The sequence below is a fragment of the Chlorocebus sabaeus genome, chromosome 11 (genome assembly GCF_047675955.1).
Source record: "Chlorocebus sabaeus isolate Y175 chromosome 11, mChlSab1.0.hap1, whole genome shotgun sequence".
Classification (NCBI taxonomy): domain Eukaryota; kingdom Metazoa; phylum Chordata; class Mammalia; order Primates; family Cercopithecidae; genus Chlorocebus; species Chlorocebus sabaeus.
Window position 1 is genome coordinate 129358620 of NC_132914.1, and position 17182 is coordinate 129375801.

General features: G+C 51.2%; 1 protein-coding gene across 16 annotated transcripts in view; it reads left to right on the top strand.

Annotated features, from left to right (window-relative positions):
* The window catches only part of LOC103239433 (putative EP400-like protein), a 52538-nt gene extending 37054 nt beyond the window's left edge, over positions 1 to 15484 (top strand). For 3 of the 16 annotated variants that reach the window (XM_073021257.1, XM_073021258.1, XM_073021260.1), the window contains 5 exons: positions 81 to 266; positions 1083 to 1220; positions 4489 to 4660; positions 5434 to 5620; positions 8535 to 10729. In XM_073021257.1, coding sequence (XP_072877358.1) covers positions 81 to 266; positions 1083 to 1220; positions 4489 to 4660; positions 5434 to 5620; positions 8535 to 8640 — 789 coding nt within the window. In that variant the 3' untranslated portion in view covers positions 8641 to 10729. Of the gene's footprint in view, positions 1 to 80; positions 267 to 1082; positions 1221 to 1310; positions 1389 to 1498; positions 2436 to 4389; positions 4696 to 5433; positions 5621 to 5914; positions 10730 to 13997 lie in introns of those variants that run through there. The other 13 variants (XR_005236635.2, XR_012094627.1, XR_012094628.1 and 10 more) reach the window with 13 other exon arrangements.
* The last annotated feature ends 1698 nt before the right edge of the window (positions 15485 to 17182 follow it).

Sequence of the window (17182 nt, forward strand, 5' to 3'; positions counted from 1 at the left end):
TTCAGGTCCTTAATCTGAGCCTGTGGCAAAGGGGCTGGAGTCTCTGTCTTCACAGCTGATGAACTGCTCCTATCTTTCAGGAGAACCAGGTGCATCAGTGCGTTGCGGAGCTGAGGAAAGCAGGTGTGTGGTCCCAGAGGCATCTGCCGAAGCTGCAGGAGGCCCCACAGCCCAAGTCGCACTGGTGCTATCTGCTGGAGGAGATGCAGTGGGTGGCCACAGACTTTGCCCAGGAAAGGAGGTGGAAGGTGGCCTCTGTGAAGAAGGTGGGTTGGAATAGTACTTTGTGGAAATCACATCGTGAAAGAGAATTGAAGAAGTAATTATATTATGTAAAAGAAGATTTCTAAATTTAATATGGCCAATTTAATGTTTGAGTTTTCATCACTAACTCTAAGTCTTTTTTTTTTTTTTGGCGGAGTCTCACTCTGTCCCTCAAGCTGGAGTTCAGTGGCGCAATCTCAGCTCACTACAACTTCCACCTCCCAGGTTAAATTGACTCTCCTGCCTCAGCCTCCTGAGTAGTGAGGATTATAGGCACCTGCCACCATGCCCAGCTAATTTTTTGTACTTTTAGTAGAGATGGGGTTTTGCCATGTTGGCCAGGCTGGTCTCGAACTTCTGATCTCAGGTGATCCACCTGCCTCGGCCTCCAAAATGATGGGATTACAAGCATGAGCCACCGCCCCCGGCCATGTGGACAATTTCATACCAACTGGCATTTCATGTCTGGCCATGGCACAGTCTAAATTGAGAAGGATTATCTTGAATTATGTTTGCATAGAAAGCACTGTGATAACTGTGGTTCATGTTTCATCCGGACTTTATTGCCCATTAACGTAAGTGTCTTTGGTTGACAGTAAAGGGATATTTTCTAGGGGAATATCCATTTTACTTTTTAATTTTGAATATTATTAGAATTGTTGATTGAAGCAGTATCATGAATGGATACTATAATGGAAATAATAGACTTTCTTTGGAATTCTCCAGAATTAGATATGTATATCTAGTAAAAATACAAGATGTTTCCATGTTACTCTGTGCACGGAGACCCTCGCAGACAACACGGTGATTGTCTTCAGATGGTCAGAGCCGTGGCCCGGCAGCTGCAGGACAGGACGCGCAGAGGCCGAGACCGGGAGGGCGGAGCCGAGCAGGCTGAGACGGACGGCACCTCCACTACCAGAGAAATCCAGCATTCCTGGTCTAGTACTGCGCAGGTAAACACACTTTTCCTCTACAATTTGCCCTCAAGTTTTCACTCGGGAGCTAATGATTTTATATTTTAATTCATGATTTTTTTCTTTTAGATAGTAGAAATTAAGCTGCAAATTGAATTTCAAGAGAAACAAAAAAGACATTAAATTTGAATAAATATTCAAAAAGAGGTAACCAACTCAGTTAATATTGTGTACTTATTCAAATAGTAGTCATGTTAAAGCCCACTGTCAAGGTGAACTGTCAGAATTCATTGTGCTGCTCCTGCGCTTTGTGACAGGGCATAATGAGACTGAAGTCTTGAAAACGTTATGAATTCTACCTTTGTTGGTAAAGACTCCAGCATCTTTGAAGCAGGCGCTCCGCTTGAAAATAAAAGTGACGTAGTGAGTGTTTTCTTTGTGATGTATTCAGGTGACTTGGGATTAAAAAAAAAAACCCTCATGGGACTTTATATTTAGAAGTTCTGTCAGTTGAAATATGAACCTGTATCTATTGTTGCAGTGGTAGAAGGCTGTAGCACAATGAATGATTATTGTAAAGCTGTTAATTTTGTGCACACAAATAATTGTTAAGAACTTTCTAATAAAATACAGAAATAGATTAATAGTTGCTACACACATAAAGAGAGACTCCATGGTAGAATACTTTAGGAAGCACATTTTATCTTTTTTGAACCAACATGTGTTTCCAAACATGTAAGTAATAATATCAGGCATGGTGGGAAGAGTAGATTAGAGGCTGATTCTGATCTTTGTGTTGGGATGGACTGGCATTCACAGCATTGAGCAAAATCGTCTTCAAGGACAGCGTTTAATTTTGTTGTTGACACGTCTTTTAAGAAAAAGTACTAGTTTGGGAATTTTTCACAGATACAAAAAAACTTGACCCCTAAATTTAAAATACTATTTTAAAAATAAAATGTCAGATTTATTCATTTGTCACAGAGTTTATTCTGTTGATGGTTATATTGGCTTTGGCTAATCAGAGATTTTGACATGCAGGCATCCAGCTGAAATGTGATTTGGTGCACCCCTAAGATGTGAGTTTGTGCTGTATTTAAGAAAAATATTGGCCGGGCGCAGTGGCTCAAGCCTGTAATCCCAGCACTTTGGGAGGCTGAGGCGGATGGATCACGAGGTCAGGAGATCAAGACCATTCTGGCTAACATGGTGAAACCCCGTCTCTACTAAAAATACAAAAAACTAGCCGGGTGCAGTGGCGGGCGCCTGTAGTCCCAGCTACTCGGGAGGCTGAGGCAGGAGAATGGCGTGAACCCGGGAGGCGGAGCTTGCAGTGAGCCGAGATCGCGCCGCTGCACTCCAGCCTGGGCGACAGAGCGAGACTCCGTCTCAAAAAAAAAAAAGAAGGCCGGGCGCGGTGGCTCAAGCCTGTAATCCCAGCACTTTGGGAGGCCGAGACGGGCGGATCACGAGGTCAGGAGATCGAGACCATCCTGGCTAACACGGTGAAACCCCGTCTCTACTAAAAATACAAAAAACTAGCCGGGCGAGGTGGCGGGCGCCTGTAGTCCCCGCTACTCGGGAGGCTGAGGCAGGAGAATGGCGTAAACCCGGGAGGCGGAGCTTGCAGTGAGCTGAGATCCGGCCACTGCACTCCAGCCCGGGCTACAGAGCAAGACTCCGTCTCAAAAAAAAAAAAAAAAAAAAAAAAAAAAGAAAAAGATTTTAAACATCCACTTTATATCCTTTATCTTTCAAATTTAATGGCTAAATTTAAAATACATATACTGGGTGCAGTGGCTCACACCTATAGTCTCAGTGCTTTTCTACCCATTCACTCACCCACCCACCCACTCATCTATCCATCTACCTACCTGTCTGTCCATCCATCCATCCATTCACCCACCTACCCGTCCACCTACTCATCTGTCCCTCCATTCATCCACTCACCCACCCATCCACCTATCTACCTACCAACTTGTCCATCCACCCACCCATCCACCCATTCATCTATCCATTCATCTACCCATCTGCTTGTCTATCCATCTATCCATCCACCTATCCATCTATCTACTCATGCATTCACTCACCCACCCACCCACCCATCCATATATCCACCCATCCACCCACCCACTCAGCCAGCCATCCCATCCATTCATTCATCCATTCATCCACCCATCCAGCTATCCATCTATCCATGTACTCATCTGTCCATCCATCTACCCATCCATCCACCCATCCTCTTATCTATCCATCCATCCATACATTTTTAATCACCTACTCAAAGTGGAAAACCAGCACATGACCCTAGGAACTCACAGTCCTGGTGGTATCAGAAAGCATAGGGAAGGTGCTGCAGGCACAGAGGAAGAAGTGCCTGACCCTGGGAGAATGGAGGTCATGCTGAGTCTTCAAAGCAAATAGGAAGTTCCTAGATGGTTACGGGGGAGGGAAATTCATGGCAGCAGGAGTAGTGCACACATGCACATGACAGGGAGCAGTGCAGTGCATTCAGGAAGCTCGGGGTTGTGTGATGAGAACTCAGAACACAGGGAGAAGGCAGCACAGGCCCAGAGGATGAGGGGCTGTGCGTCAGAGAATGGTGGTGACCTCCTCAAATCCCAAGTTCCCTGAGGCCAGCCCAGGGCCAGCCTTGTGTGCAGGTGTTTCTGAGGATGGCACGTCTCTGCATGAGCTTTGTGTGTCATGTGTAAGAGTGTGTGTTGTGTCCTGTGCGTGGGAGGGAGCTGCCAGCAGCACATTTGTAGGGTCCGAGGGCCAGTCAGGATGTGCCATTAGAAACAGGCGGCTTGGCCGGGTGTGGTGGCTCACGCCTGTAATCCCAGCACTTTGGGAGGCTGAGGCGGGCAGATCACGAGGTCAGGAGATCGAGACCATCCTGGCTAACACGGTGAAACCCCGTCTCTACTAAAAATACAAAAAAATTAGCTGGGCGTGGTGGCGGGCGCCTGTAGTCCCAGCTTCTAGGGAGGCTGAGGCAGGAGAATGGCGTGAACCCGGGAGGCGGCGGAGCTTGCAGTGAGCAGAGATCGAGCCACTGCACTCCAAACCTGGGCGACAGAGTGAGACTCCGTCTCAAACAAACAAACAAACAAAAAGAACCACGTGGCTCCTGAAAGCAAGCCAGTGATACCAGAGATACCTGGTAGTGGCATCTATGTCTGATTAGATGTACATCTTTTGACAGTCTTTTTAAAAGCATGAATGAAGAAAGACATAAACTTCCGGATTTGCATAAGTGAGCTTGCCAACTAAGGAAACACACGAATATTATCTGTATCTTCAGGAGCACTTGATTCGACTCCAGGAGCAGAAACTGCAGCTGCCCCCACCACCCCTACCACCGCAGACCCTGCCTGGGGCCCCGCAGCCAACCACACAAGTGCAAGTGCAGTCGCCACCCCCTACCACAGCAGAGCCCCCAGCTCACGGCTCCGGGCCCAGAGCCCTGGTGACGGGTACCATCATGGCCAACCTCCAGGTAGCCTGACTCGTAAGCGTTCAGTCATCATTCCTTTTTTTTTTTTTTTTTTTTTTTGAGATGGAGTTTCCCTCTTGTTGCCCCAGCTGGAGTGCGATAGTGTGATCTCGGCTCACCACAGCCTCTGCATCCCGGTTTCAAGCAATTCTCCTGCCTCAGCCTCCGAGTAGCTGGGATTACAGGCACGCGCCACCATGCCCGGCTAATTTTTGTATTTTTAGTAGAGACAGGGTTTCACCATGTTGGTCAGGCTGGTCTTGAACTCCTGACCTCAGGTGATCCACCTGCCTTGGCCTCCCAGAGTGTTGGGATTGCAGGCCTGAGCCACCACACCCGGCTTTTTTTTTTTTTTTTTTTTTGAGAAGGAGTTTCACTCTTGTTGCCTGGGCTGGAGTTCAATGGCCCAATCTTAGCTCATTGCAACTTTCCCCTCATGGGTTCAAGTGATTCTCCTGTGTCAGCCTCCGCAGTAGCTGGGATTACAGGCGTGCACCACCATGCCTGGCTAATTTTATATTTTTAGTAGAGACCAGGTTTCACCATGTTGGCCAGGCTGGTCTCAAACTCCTGACCTCAGGTGATCCACCCACCTCAGCCTCCCAAAGTGCTGGGATTACAGGCCTGAGCCGCCACACCCGGCCTCATCATGGTTTTTAATACCTGAGGTGGGTTGATGATTCCAGTCCCTGAGGAAGGATAACATGGTGTGACAGGGCAGGGCACGTGTGATTCTTGTTTCTTGTTATTTAGACTCCACCTCCCACCTGCAAGGCCCAAGACTGATGTCAGTGCTGATGTCCCAGATGGCCCAGGTTGCTCTGGCTACGCCTCCTGTGGTGTCTGTCCTGGCAGTTGCGGTGCTGTCAGCCAGGGTCACAGAGCCTCCAGCAACACAACAGGATCAGTGTTGTGATAGGACAGCTGCAGAAAGCGGCAGGTAGGCAGTCAACTTCACCTCACCCAACTCGAAACAACTCACTTGAGTGAGTTGCATCAAACCTTTCTAAATTTCTCATTCTAGAAGTTGCTGAGTTGTTTTGCCACGTGTTAATTTTTTAAGATGCCTAATTAGAGCCTCATTCCTTGCACCTCCCCCTTCTAAGCAAATGGAGCAGAGACCGCAATACCCCCCAGCGAGAGCTGCTTGCCGCTATTAAGGGGAGATGCAGCATGGGCATTATTTCTCCTTTTTAAGGCAGCAGGCATTTCCTTTACTGTCATTGCCATGCAGTTTACTCCTCTGAGCAAATCAGCAGCAATGATGAGTGTGAGATGAAGCTCCTTGTCTACATGTGCTTCGTGTGTCCTGTGTGCTGTCTCTCTCCTGTCACCACAGGGGGCCAGACTGGTTGCACAGCCTCTGCATGTGCAGCAGCTCCAAAAGCTGAAACACCACCAGCAGCAACAAGCTGTGCAGCCCTCAGCCACCCAAGGCCCGCTGCTGCACAGCAGAAGGTAAGTGGCCACTTGGCTTTGTGGGAGCTGCATCTCACACTCGTCGTTCAGGCACCTTAGGCCAGAGTGGGGCTGGACTCAGCCCCTTCCTTTTGGAGGCAGCCTGATGAGCAGAGCTGAGGAGGCTCCTGGAGGTGGGTAGGGGCCGAGTGTTAAGGAACTCAGACCCTGTAATTTTTACATATATTTGCTCTCTGGGGGAGAGCTTGCTTTGCTGTAGAGTATAATTTTTCAAAAATATTTACAATGATTTCTATGAAAAATCACTCTGACAAGGACTTCTATTTCTGGTAATATGGTAGATGAGAGAACCTGAAAATCTATCTCAACAAAACATCTAAAAATGCCGGATTTTCAAAAATTGCCAGGTAAAATATATAAAACCATGAATGAGTCTGCAGGATAGTGAGTCTAGAAACCAGGCAAGGGCTGAAGTCTAAGGAGGTAGGTCTGTGCTAAAGACACTCTATGACCTGGGTCCCCATGGACCCAGATGACCTAGAACTTTGAAGTGAGTTTTGGGAGCAGTCTGGAGAAGCCTTGGGCCCAGGGAGGTGCAGAACCAAATTGGAGACCCCCATATAGGGCTGGGCTCACAAAAGGATACAGCAAACACTACCAGGAAATGATGAAGTGGGCAAACCACTCCTCTAAGCTTCACTGCAGGAACAGTATCTCACTTGGCCATGGCTGTGGATGGAACATCTTTAAAAAGTCCCTCCTATAAATTTATGGCCCCTGGCTAGCACTCTCCACCACAGATGTAGGGCCAAAGTTCATATTATTTACATGTTCAAAAGAACTGCAAACTGTGAGTTTTAATTGCAAGCATATCTGGATCTATAGTGCCCCAGGCCTCTGCTAGAATGTACATTCTTGCAGGAGGAACCCCCAACCTAGGCCTCAAAGAATTCCAGCCAGCAGGATCCCTAGACTATAAGTTCATAGTGGAAAATCATAGCACATGCAAGAGAAGGGGCCTCAGAAGTGATGGCCAAAAGAACCACACCTACAAAGACTCAGATGTTAGAATAGGAAATGCAAATATGTTTAATGTGTTTGAAGAAACAAGGAGAAGCTAAAAAGCATGAATAAGAAGCAAGAGATTATCAGAGGCTAAGCAGACACTAAATGAACCAAATAGAACATCTAAAAATGAAAAATGTAATAACTGAAATTCAAAACTTAATGGAAGTAATCTTGATCCCTACCTCACACCCCATAGAAAATTAACTCAATGGATCATAGACCCAAACATAAAATTCAAACTATGAAACATAGGAAAAATTTTGTGACTATAGATTAAGTAAACATTTCTTAGATATGACACCAAAAATAGAGCCTATAAAAGGAAAAAATTGGCAAGTCATACTTTAATAAAATTAAACCTTTTTGCTATGTGAAAACCATTGTTTAGAGAATAAAAAGACAAGTTACTGGGAGAAAACTTTTGCCAGTCATGTAGCTGATTAAGGACATGTAAACAGAACATACAGAGAACTGTCAAAGCTTACTAATACAAAAACAACTTATTTTGTAAAGTGGGCAACAGATTTGAGCAGACACTCCACCAAAGAAGCTCTCTAGGTGGCAAATAAGCACTGTCCTCTGGGAAATGCAAATCAAAATCACAATGAGAAACTACTGCACACCCGTGAGAATGCCTTAAGTAAAAAAAAAAAAGACAAGACCAAAACTAAGTGCTAGTGAGGGTGTAGAACAACAGAAATTCTCATACCTTGTTGGTGGGACTGTAAGATAGTGGAGCCCTCTGGAATCAGTTTGGCAGTTTCTTATAAAATAAAACAATCATTTACTGTATGACCCAGCAATCCCACCCCTCATTCTTTACACCAGAGAAATGAAGACATATGTCCCAAGTGATAACCAAATACTGTAACCACAATGAAAAACACAAGTGTTCATAGCAGCTTTATTCATTTACCTAAAACTGGAAGCAACCCAGACACTCTTCAACTAGCCAATGGGTAAACAAATGGTGGCCCACTGATTCCATAAAACAGCACTCAGCAGGAGAGAGGGCTGGACCACTGATGCTGGGGGCAGCAGGGATAAGCCTGAAATGTCTTGTGCAGAGTGAAAGAAGCCACACTTAGAAGGCTGCAGTTTTTGTTTTTATATGACATTCTGGAAAAGGCAACACTATAGCAACAGAGAAGAGATCTGTGGTCACCTGGGCCTGGGGCAGTAGAAGGACTGACTTTCAAAGGGGCAAGAGGGAATTCTGGGGGGCTGTGGAAAGATTCTGTATGTTGATGCTGATGGTTGTTACATGGCTGTGTGCATTGATCAAAACTGAAGTATACATCAGAAACAGCGACTTGGACTGTATATAAATTATACTGCAGTGTTTTTGTGTTTTTGTTTTGAGACAGAGTCTTGCCCTGTTGCCCAGGCTGGAGTGCAGTGGCACGATCTCAGCTCACTGCAAGCTCCGCCTCTCAGGTTCACGTCATTCTCCTGCCTCAGCCTCCCAAGTAGCTGGGACTACAGGTGCCCACCACCATGCCCAGCTAAATTTTTTTTGTATTTTTAGTAGAGACGGGGTTTCACCGTGCTAGCCAGGGTGGTCTCGATCTCCTGACCTTGTGATCCTCCTGCCTTGGCCTCCCAAAGTGCTGGGATTACAGGCGTGAGCCACCACGCCCAGCCTATACTGCAGTTTTTAAAAACTTAATGGAGGAGTTAAACAATACATTAGGGAATTTGTTAGATGCAGAGAGATCTGGAGAAATAATTGTGGTGGCATGAGATTAGGAAACAAGACAAAGAAGACAGGCTGGCTGCAGTGCTCAGGCCTGTAACCCAAGCCCTTTGGGAGGCCAGTGTGGGTGGATTGTTTGAGCCAAGCAGTTCAAGGCCAGTCTGAGCAACATAGTGAGAGCCCATCTCTGCAAAAAATAAGAAAAGGAGAGGGAGGGATGAGAAGATCTGACATTCAACTGAGTTTCAGAAGAGAATGAAAAAAGAAAATATTCAAAGAGTGGATGGTTGAGAATTTTCCAGAATGGGTTTAACTTACCAGTCTAAAGACTGAAGAAATACAACAAGTCCCTAGCGGGATACAAAGATATCTGTGCCTGACACATCTGGGCAAACTGTGGCACTCAAAGCAGATGAGAAAACCATGAAAGAATCCAGGAGGAAAACAGATTTCTCACAAAGGAAAGGCGATTCCATGGACAGCTCACTTCTTACTAGTAACTGTGGAAACCAGAAGTAGCTTTAAAGTGCTGGGATTAAACTGTCTTTCAAGGATAAGAGTGAAACAAAGACAGACAAAAACTGAAAACATTTGCCACAAACAAACTCACCTTAAGAAGGCAAATGGCCCTCGATGTGGAAAGCAAAGCGCAGGGGACAGAGGGCGTGCTGGAGAGTAGGCGATGATGCTCACCGGAGGGTCCCCCCAGGGCCAAGGGAGGGGCTGGGAGCCATGCACGGTGAGACTGGAGCATGAGCCTGAGGACAGCAACAATCAGTTGACTACCCCAGGCTGCCAGAGTGCGGCTCTGCTGATCTGCCCCTCATGCTGAGCTGCACAGATGCAAAGACCTTCCAAACACAGTCACAGGACCTTAGGAACGTCTCCAGAGCTTCCATCATCATCTGGGTCTTCTCATCAGCTGCTGCCTGGTGAGGGCTCTGCCAGAGGACAGCCCTGAGTGCCGCCATCAAAGTTGAGGAGGCCACGTGCCACCCACGAAGCTGCCTGCAGGCCGGGAGGCTTCTCTTCTGGCTTTGGGCCACATGTGAAGGAGAACCTGTCAAGCTCTGACTGGTGAAGTCTTCAGAAGAGCTCAGAGTCAAGTGGCAGAACTCCTGGTGCCACCTGCTTGATGATGGGCACGGGGTTTCCTTGGTGTTTTGATCTATAAATACAAAAAATAAGAACAGTGCTGATGCTGAATCTATGTTGTCCCATGGATGGATGAACTGATTGAAAAAAAATCAAATAGCCTGATGTTGAGAGTCAGAAAGGCCAAAGGGATCGTGACCAACTCAGCATTCCACTGGAGGCTATATGATCAAACAGCAAACCGTTTATCATGAATGTAGTATGTAAGTGAAACTCATGACTGCATCTGCTGCCAGATTTGCTGAAGGTGGTCACTCCCTGGCTCCGGACTCCTTGAAGTTATCTACTGGGAAATCTAGCACCTATTGTTTGAGCCTGCTGTGAACCAAACGGGCAGACTGCCAATTGCCTGACAATCATCCCTCCCTTTCTCGCTGTCTCTTTTACCAGTCAATACGGAGGGCTGTGTAAAGCTCAGGGCCCTTGTCCACTAGAAGCAAGGTGCCCCCGACCCCTTTTTCCAAATATACTCTCTTGTCTCTTGTCTTTTATGCCTACGTTCGCCCCCTTTGTTCAGTCCACCAGGGATCAAGGGCGGTTACAAGTGGCGCCCTGAACAGCGACAGAATCAGGCAGTTTACAGCCTGATCCATCTCACTTGGGTTAAATTTCACTTTTTATATTTAGTTATTACCATGCTGATGTTATTTTGTAATATGCTTATGTTATTTTGACTACTTGCATACCAATACTAATTGTAATGATTTCTCAGTCGGGATCATTGTTTTTTAACACCTAGAGCCTTGTGATCAAGTTTTGTACACATTTCTGTTGCACAGAAGTGTATGGGAGCTGTCAAAGGATTCCAAGCATAAAATACATTAGGACTAAGTCTGTGGGAGAATGGAATGGGAATACAAAATCAGAATAAGGAGTGTTGCAGAACTTGGGTTATTAAAGAGCAGCTCAGTTGTGTGGCGTCGAGGTGTGGCGGGGAGCGGCAGCCCACGGAGGGTTGCGTGGCGTCGAGGTGCGGCGGGGAGCAGCAGCCCACGGAGGGTTGTGTGGCATCGAGGTGCGGCGGGGAGCGGCAGCCCACGGAGGGTTGTGTGGCGTGGAGGTGTGGTGGGGAGCGGCAGCCCACGGAGGGTTGCGTGGCGTCGGAGGGTTGCGTGGCATTGGGGTGTGGCGGGGCACGACAGCCCACAGAGGGTTGCGTGGCGTCCGGGTGCGGCGGGGAGCGGCAGCCCATGGAGGGTTGCGTGGCGTCGAGGTGCGGAGGGGAGCGGCAGCCCACGGAGGGTTGTGTGGCATCGAGGTGCGGCGGGGAGCGGCAGCCCACGGAGGGTTGTGTGGCATGGAGGTGTGGTGGGGAGCGGCAGCCCACGGAGGGTTGCGTGGTGTCGGGGTGCGGCGGGGCGCGACAGCCCACGGAGGGTTGCGTGGCGTCCAGGTGCAGCAGGGAGCGACAGCCCACGGAGGGTTGCGTGGCGTCCAGGTGCAGCAGGGAGCGGCAGCCCATGGAGGGTTGCGTGGCGTCGAGGTGCGGCGGGGAGCGGCAGCCCACGGAGGGTCGGGACCCTCAGAAGCAGTTTCCTGACTTGCATGTTAGTCCCTGCGAGCTCTGTTCTCATATCCCAAGGCACAGTTTTGAACAGCAGGCGCATGGTGTTCAAAGGCCACTGGTTTGGAATATGAGCAGGGCTTTCGCCTTTTGCCTGCTGGCCCCAGAGCTGCGGGCTTGGTGGGCGATGATTCTCTCCCATCTTATGGGAAGCGCTGTCACCTGGACCAGGAGCTGCAGGCCCCACTAAGAAGAGAACTGCAAGCAGCAGCAGGTGCATTCTAGAAGGTTCCTTGAGCGGGAGCGAGGCCTCCTTTTCTGCCCACAGTCACAGGAGAGTGCTACAGAGGCCTTTTCCCTGTCATTTTTGCTAATGGTAGAGTCTCCAGGTGTGGTCCAGGGGAGCTGCTCCCCCAAGGCCGCAGCCCAGAGCAGCTGCAACCCCCGGATGCCTCCCATGAGCCCCCAGGCCTTCCTGGAGTGGGCAGCTGGTGTTGCCTCCCACCCCTGCCCAGCGCAGCCCTGGGAGCAGGAGCCATGGGGAGGGCTGCACTGCAGTGAGGACGTCTCCTGGGATGTGCCAAACCACTGCGTGGAGCCTGGGCTGACTTCTCAGGGTCTTGGTGCAAATGGCATGGCCCAGGAAGCTGGGCCGCCTGGCTCAGAGACGCCAGACCCTGGCTGGCAATGGGGCTGCCAGGGGCGGGGACGCTGGGGGAGCTAGGGGTGTGGGCCACCGTGCTGCCTGCCCCAGCCTGGTGGCCTCTCCGTAGCAGAGCTGAGGCTGGGACGCAGATGGGGGAGCCTGGATGCGCCTCCTTCCTCAGCCACGGGAGGATGCGGTCCAGGAGTGCAGCGGGGCCTGCGAGGGGAGCGCCTTCGGGTGTGGCTCGTCCCTGCCACCCGTACACTGGTTTCTTTTTCTTTCCCACGCCTCCCCACAGTGATGTGGACCCCAGCAGTGTCATTGGCAAGGGAGGACCTTGGGTCAGGGGCGCACTTCTCCAGAAACGGCGTGAGGTTTCTCTGAAAGGCCCAAGAGGCCGCCCCCACCTTGGGCTTCTCTCTGCTTAATCAGTAAGGCCGGGAGTGCCCGGGGAGCTGCAGCAGGTGAGCCACACGCAGGTGGCACACACCACCCACCGCCTCCCTCTGGGCCTGGACGGGCACAGCTGTGCTCTGGGGAGGCCGTGCCCTCCTCTGCTCCCTAACTCCGTGGGTGTGGCCAGTTTTGCTGACTGTGCCTGCTGCCTGGTCTTGTGCCACCTTCCAGAGGCATGACTGCCACCCTGACCTGGGCGGGAGCTTGGGGATGGTTCTCCTCCTGAGGCCTGGACGGGCCTCTCGGGTCTCCTGCGGAGACCAGGCCCAGCTGAGCCTATGGGTCCACCTCTCAATTGCCCAAGTTTGCAGCTATCCAGTGACAAGGACCATCTCCTTGGAACCGGGGCTGATAGGGGGCCTACGACTGTTTGAGTGGGGGTGGCTGTGGGCCTTCCAGGCCCGGAACCCTGCCTATGCCCTGGCAGGTGGACTCGCTCTGCCTTCCTTTTTTTTTTTTTTTTTTTTTTTGAGACAGAGTCTCACTCTGTCACCCAGGCTGGAGTACAGTGGTGCAATCTTGGCTCACTGCAACCTCCACCTCCCGGGTTCAAGCAGTTCTCCCGCCTCAGCCTCCCGAGTTGCTGGGATTACAGGTGTTCGCCACCATGCCTAGCTAATTTTTGTATTTTTATTAGAGACGGGGTTTCACCATGTTGGCCAGGCTGGTCTCAAACTCCTGACCTCAGGTGATCCCCTTGCCTCGGCCTCCCAAAGTGCTGGGATTACAGGCGTGAGCCACTTGTGGCCAGCCTTGCTCTGCCTTCCTGACAGTGTAGACCTCGCTCCTGGAGGGCTAGACTTCTCCAACTCGCCCTAAAGTCTCTCAGCAACCAGAATGCACAGGGCTGTCCGGAACACGCATGTCTGGAAAGGTGAAGGAGGGGTTGGCCACCCCTCCACAGCTCACCGTCTCCCCGCTCCTTCTCTAAGGCCTGTCATTTTGTAGCAGGACGAGCCACAGACAAAACTCCTCAGATACCAGATTAAAGACGGAAGAGGTTTTTATTTGGCCGGGAGCGTTGGCAGACTCGCATCTGAAGAGCCAAACTCCCTGAAAAAGAAATTCCTAGCCTTTTTAAGGGCTTAGAACTCTAAGGGGTCCACGTGAAAAAGTCATGATAGATCAAGTGCGAGGAACATGACTGGGGGCTACATACATCAGCTAACAGAGCAAAAAGTTTTACAGTGCTTTCTCATACAATGTCTGGAATTTACAGATAACACCAGTAGTTTTAGTCAGGGGTTAATATTATTATTATTATTTTAACCACCAGGGCCAGGTAGTGGTGCCAAGGTCATCTAACTATTTATCTTCCTTCTGTTTCTTTCCAACTTTTTGCTTTCTCCCTTTTCTCCTGTTTTATAAACTAGGGAAAAGGGGAAGTCGGGGAGAAGCTGGGAAGGACAACAGGAGGAGTGGTGTTCTCATTCCATCATTTGAGTTCCTAGATGAATGCCCAGCAAGTCACAGTTCAGGCCCAGCAGCCGACCGGCCAACAGCCAAGAGTGGCCTATGGTCCGCGGCCCGCCAGCAGAGGGGCCTACCGTCCGCGGCCCGCCAGGAGAGGGCCCTACCGTCCGCAGCCCGCCAGGAGAGGGGCCTACGGTCTGCGGCCCACCAGGAAGGCACTCTGTCTGCCATCCCCCCGTGTCTCAGGTTCCCAAGGCCATGGGGACCCTGCCAGTGCAGGCCCACATGCAGGTGGGGGCGGCTCACACTGTGTCCCTCCCACGTGACTGATGTGCGCCTTGCTGTCATTATCCTACTTTCAAGACCCACCCCCTTCCTCCAGAGAGGTAAGGAGACGGGAGTGTGTGGACAGCCCAGCCCTACACTCCACACGGAAGGTCCCTCCTCCCTATTCTGTGCTCCGTGAAGGTTGCAAAGAGCCCTCGAGGCCCAGCCACAGATGCCTGCCTGAGCCCTCAGCAGCTGGTGGCCCACCATCCTGTCGCCGGCATGGCCCTGGCACACCCCTCAGCCCCACCCCAACCCTTCCCACCTGGTCTCCACTGTCACTAACACCTCGGCCCTCCTGTTGCCCCTCCCACCTCTTCGTCTGTGTGCTCAGCTGGTGTCCTTCCCGTCGGGCAAACCGCTTCTCTACCCCTCACATCTCTTCTCGAAACTCTGGGGAAGGCTCCAGGCCCCCGTGCCACTGTGGAAGGGCTGGGATGGGCCTGCCTGATGTGCCACAGCTGCCCCGGTGCCCGGTTCTCCCACCTCCCGAGTGTGCCCCGGTGCCCGCCCCTCCCACCTCCCGAGTGTGCCCGGTGCCCGCCCCTCCCACCTCCCGAGTGTGCCCACGGTGCCCGCCCCTCCCACCTCCCGAGTGTGCCACGGTGCCCGCCCCTCCCACCTCCCGAGTGTGCCCCGGTGCCCGCCCCTCCCACCTCCCGAGTGTGCCCCGGTGCCCGCCCCTCCCACCTCCCGAGTGTGCCCCGGTGCCCGCCCCTCCCACCTCCCGAGTGTGCCCCGGTGCCCGCCCCTCCCACCTCCCGAGTGTGCCCCGGTGCCCTCCCCTCCCACCTCCCGAGTGTGCCCACGGTGCCCGCCCCTCCCACCTCCCGAGTGTGCCCCGGTGCCCTCCCCTCCCACCTCCCGAGTGTGCCCCGGTGCCCGCTCCTCCCACCTCCCGTGTGTCCCAGTGCCCGCTCCCACCTCCCGTGTCCCCCGGTGCCCGCTCCTCCCCACCTCCTGAGTGTGGCCACGGTGCCCGCCCCTCCCACCTCCCGAGTGTGCCCCGGTGCCCGCTCCTCCCACCTCCCGAGTGTGGCCAGGCCCACATCTCCTGTCTGTGCCCCCAGCGGCGCTGAGCCATTATCAATCCCCGATAAATGGCAATCATGGTGAGGTAGCCTTGTGGTCTGGGGTAAATACCAAGGTTCTTGGTTTCATGGCCAAGGAGATCGAGGTCGCAGACACACACACACACACACGAGTGAGTTTGGAGCAGACGTTTAATAAGCAAAAGGAAAGAACAGCTCTCCGTCACAGAGGGGAACTGAGTGGGTTGCCAAGTTGTAGTAAAGATGTCAAGGCTTTTTTGTTTGTTTGGTTTTTCCTGTCACCCAGGCTTGAGTGCAGTGGCGCGATCTCGGCCCACTGCAACCTCCACCTCCCGGGTTCAAGCAAGTCTCCTGCCTCAGCCTCCTGAGGTACACGCCACCACACTCAGCTAAGTTTTGTATTTTTAGTAGAGGTGGGGTTTCACCATGTTGGCCAGGATGGTCTTGATCTCCAGACCTTGTGATCTGCCCAACTCAACCTCCCAAAGTGCTGGGATTATAGGCGTGAGCCACCACGCCCGGCCTGTCAAGGTTTTCATAAGTGGGCTAGTGATGAGGGGCTAGAGGAGGGATGTCCTGTCCTCCCAGGGCCCAAGGATTTAGCTGGGACCAGGTGTGCTATCTGTATAGAGAAGAGTTCCTATCAGACTCTTAGTCTGTTGCTCTGTGACGCTTTTCTGGGAGGTCTCTGGGTCTGTTCCCAGACATCTTCTTGGGGCTACAGGCACCCCGGACAGTCTGCTTTTAGTTTCCCTATCTTAAGAGTGCCTAAAGGGAAAGGAATGTGCTTATTAGGGCCCACTGTTTTACTGGGGCCCGTTGTGTAAGGGTGAAGTTTGGCGATTACCCAGGAGACTCCCCGCTGACTCCTTCTGGGCCCGAGCTGTCTCGTCTGTGACTTACGGTCTGCTCTTTCAGCCTGCTTGTTGTTAGAGGAGAAGTAATCTTGAACTCAGAGGTTAGAAAGGGAGCTATTTTTGTTAAAAGGCAAGTTTTCTGCTGGAGACTGGCTTTACCCTACCTAAACCCTTTCTTTCTGCCTCCTATAACAGTTGCCTTTGCATTCTGCTAGCATTTGTTTGAACACAGTCCATAGGTTCAGCGGTTGCGTCTCTAATCAGCTGCCAGTCCCTGTCCCAGACATTCTTTGGATCCATGCTGAGGTCTGAATTGAGGGAGGCAGGCTGGTGTTTCCATCCTCACAACTCCAGTGAGCCAGGCATGGCCGTGTCCTGCGTCTCCCTGGTGGTTAGTGATGTTGGCATCGTCCACCTTTTTCAAACAAAGTGCTGGACTCAGAATTCACACACTGTATCCACCCAGTCCATGGTTTTTAGTAAAAGGTTTATAGAGGTGAGCAGCCATCACCACACACAATCTAAGAACATTGTCATCATCCCCAAAACAAACCCCACCCGCTCCCGGCCACCGTGTCCCCAGCCCCCACTCACGGCCCTGGCGCCCTTTAATCTCTGGCTGTGCCTGGGACACTCCCTACAGCTGGAGCCTTCCTTCACTTAGTGTTGGGTTTCAGGTTCATCCACGTGGTGCCTGTGCTGGTGCCTCACTCCTTTTTCTCTCCTGGTGTGGATTTCCCACGTTTTATTATCCGTTCATCAGCTGATGGACATGTGGTTAGTTTTTAGTTTTTGGCTACTGTGAACACTGCTGCGGAGAGATTTGTGTACACGTTTCTGTGTGGACGTAGGTTTCACTGATATGCGGTGTACAAGGTGCATAGGAGGGAAGTGCTGGGTCATAAGTGA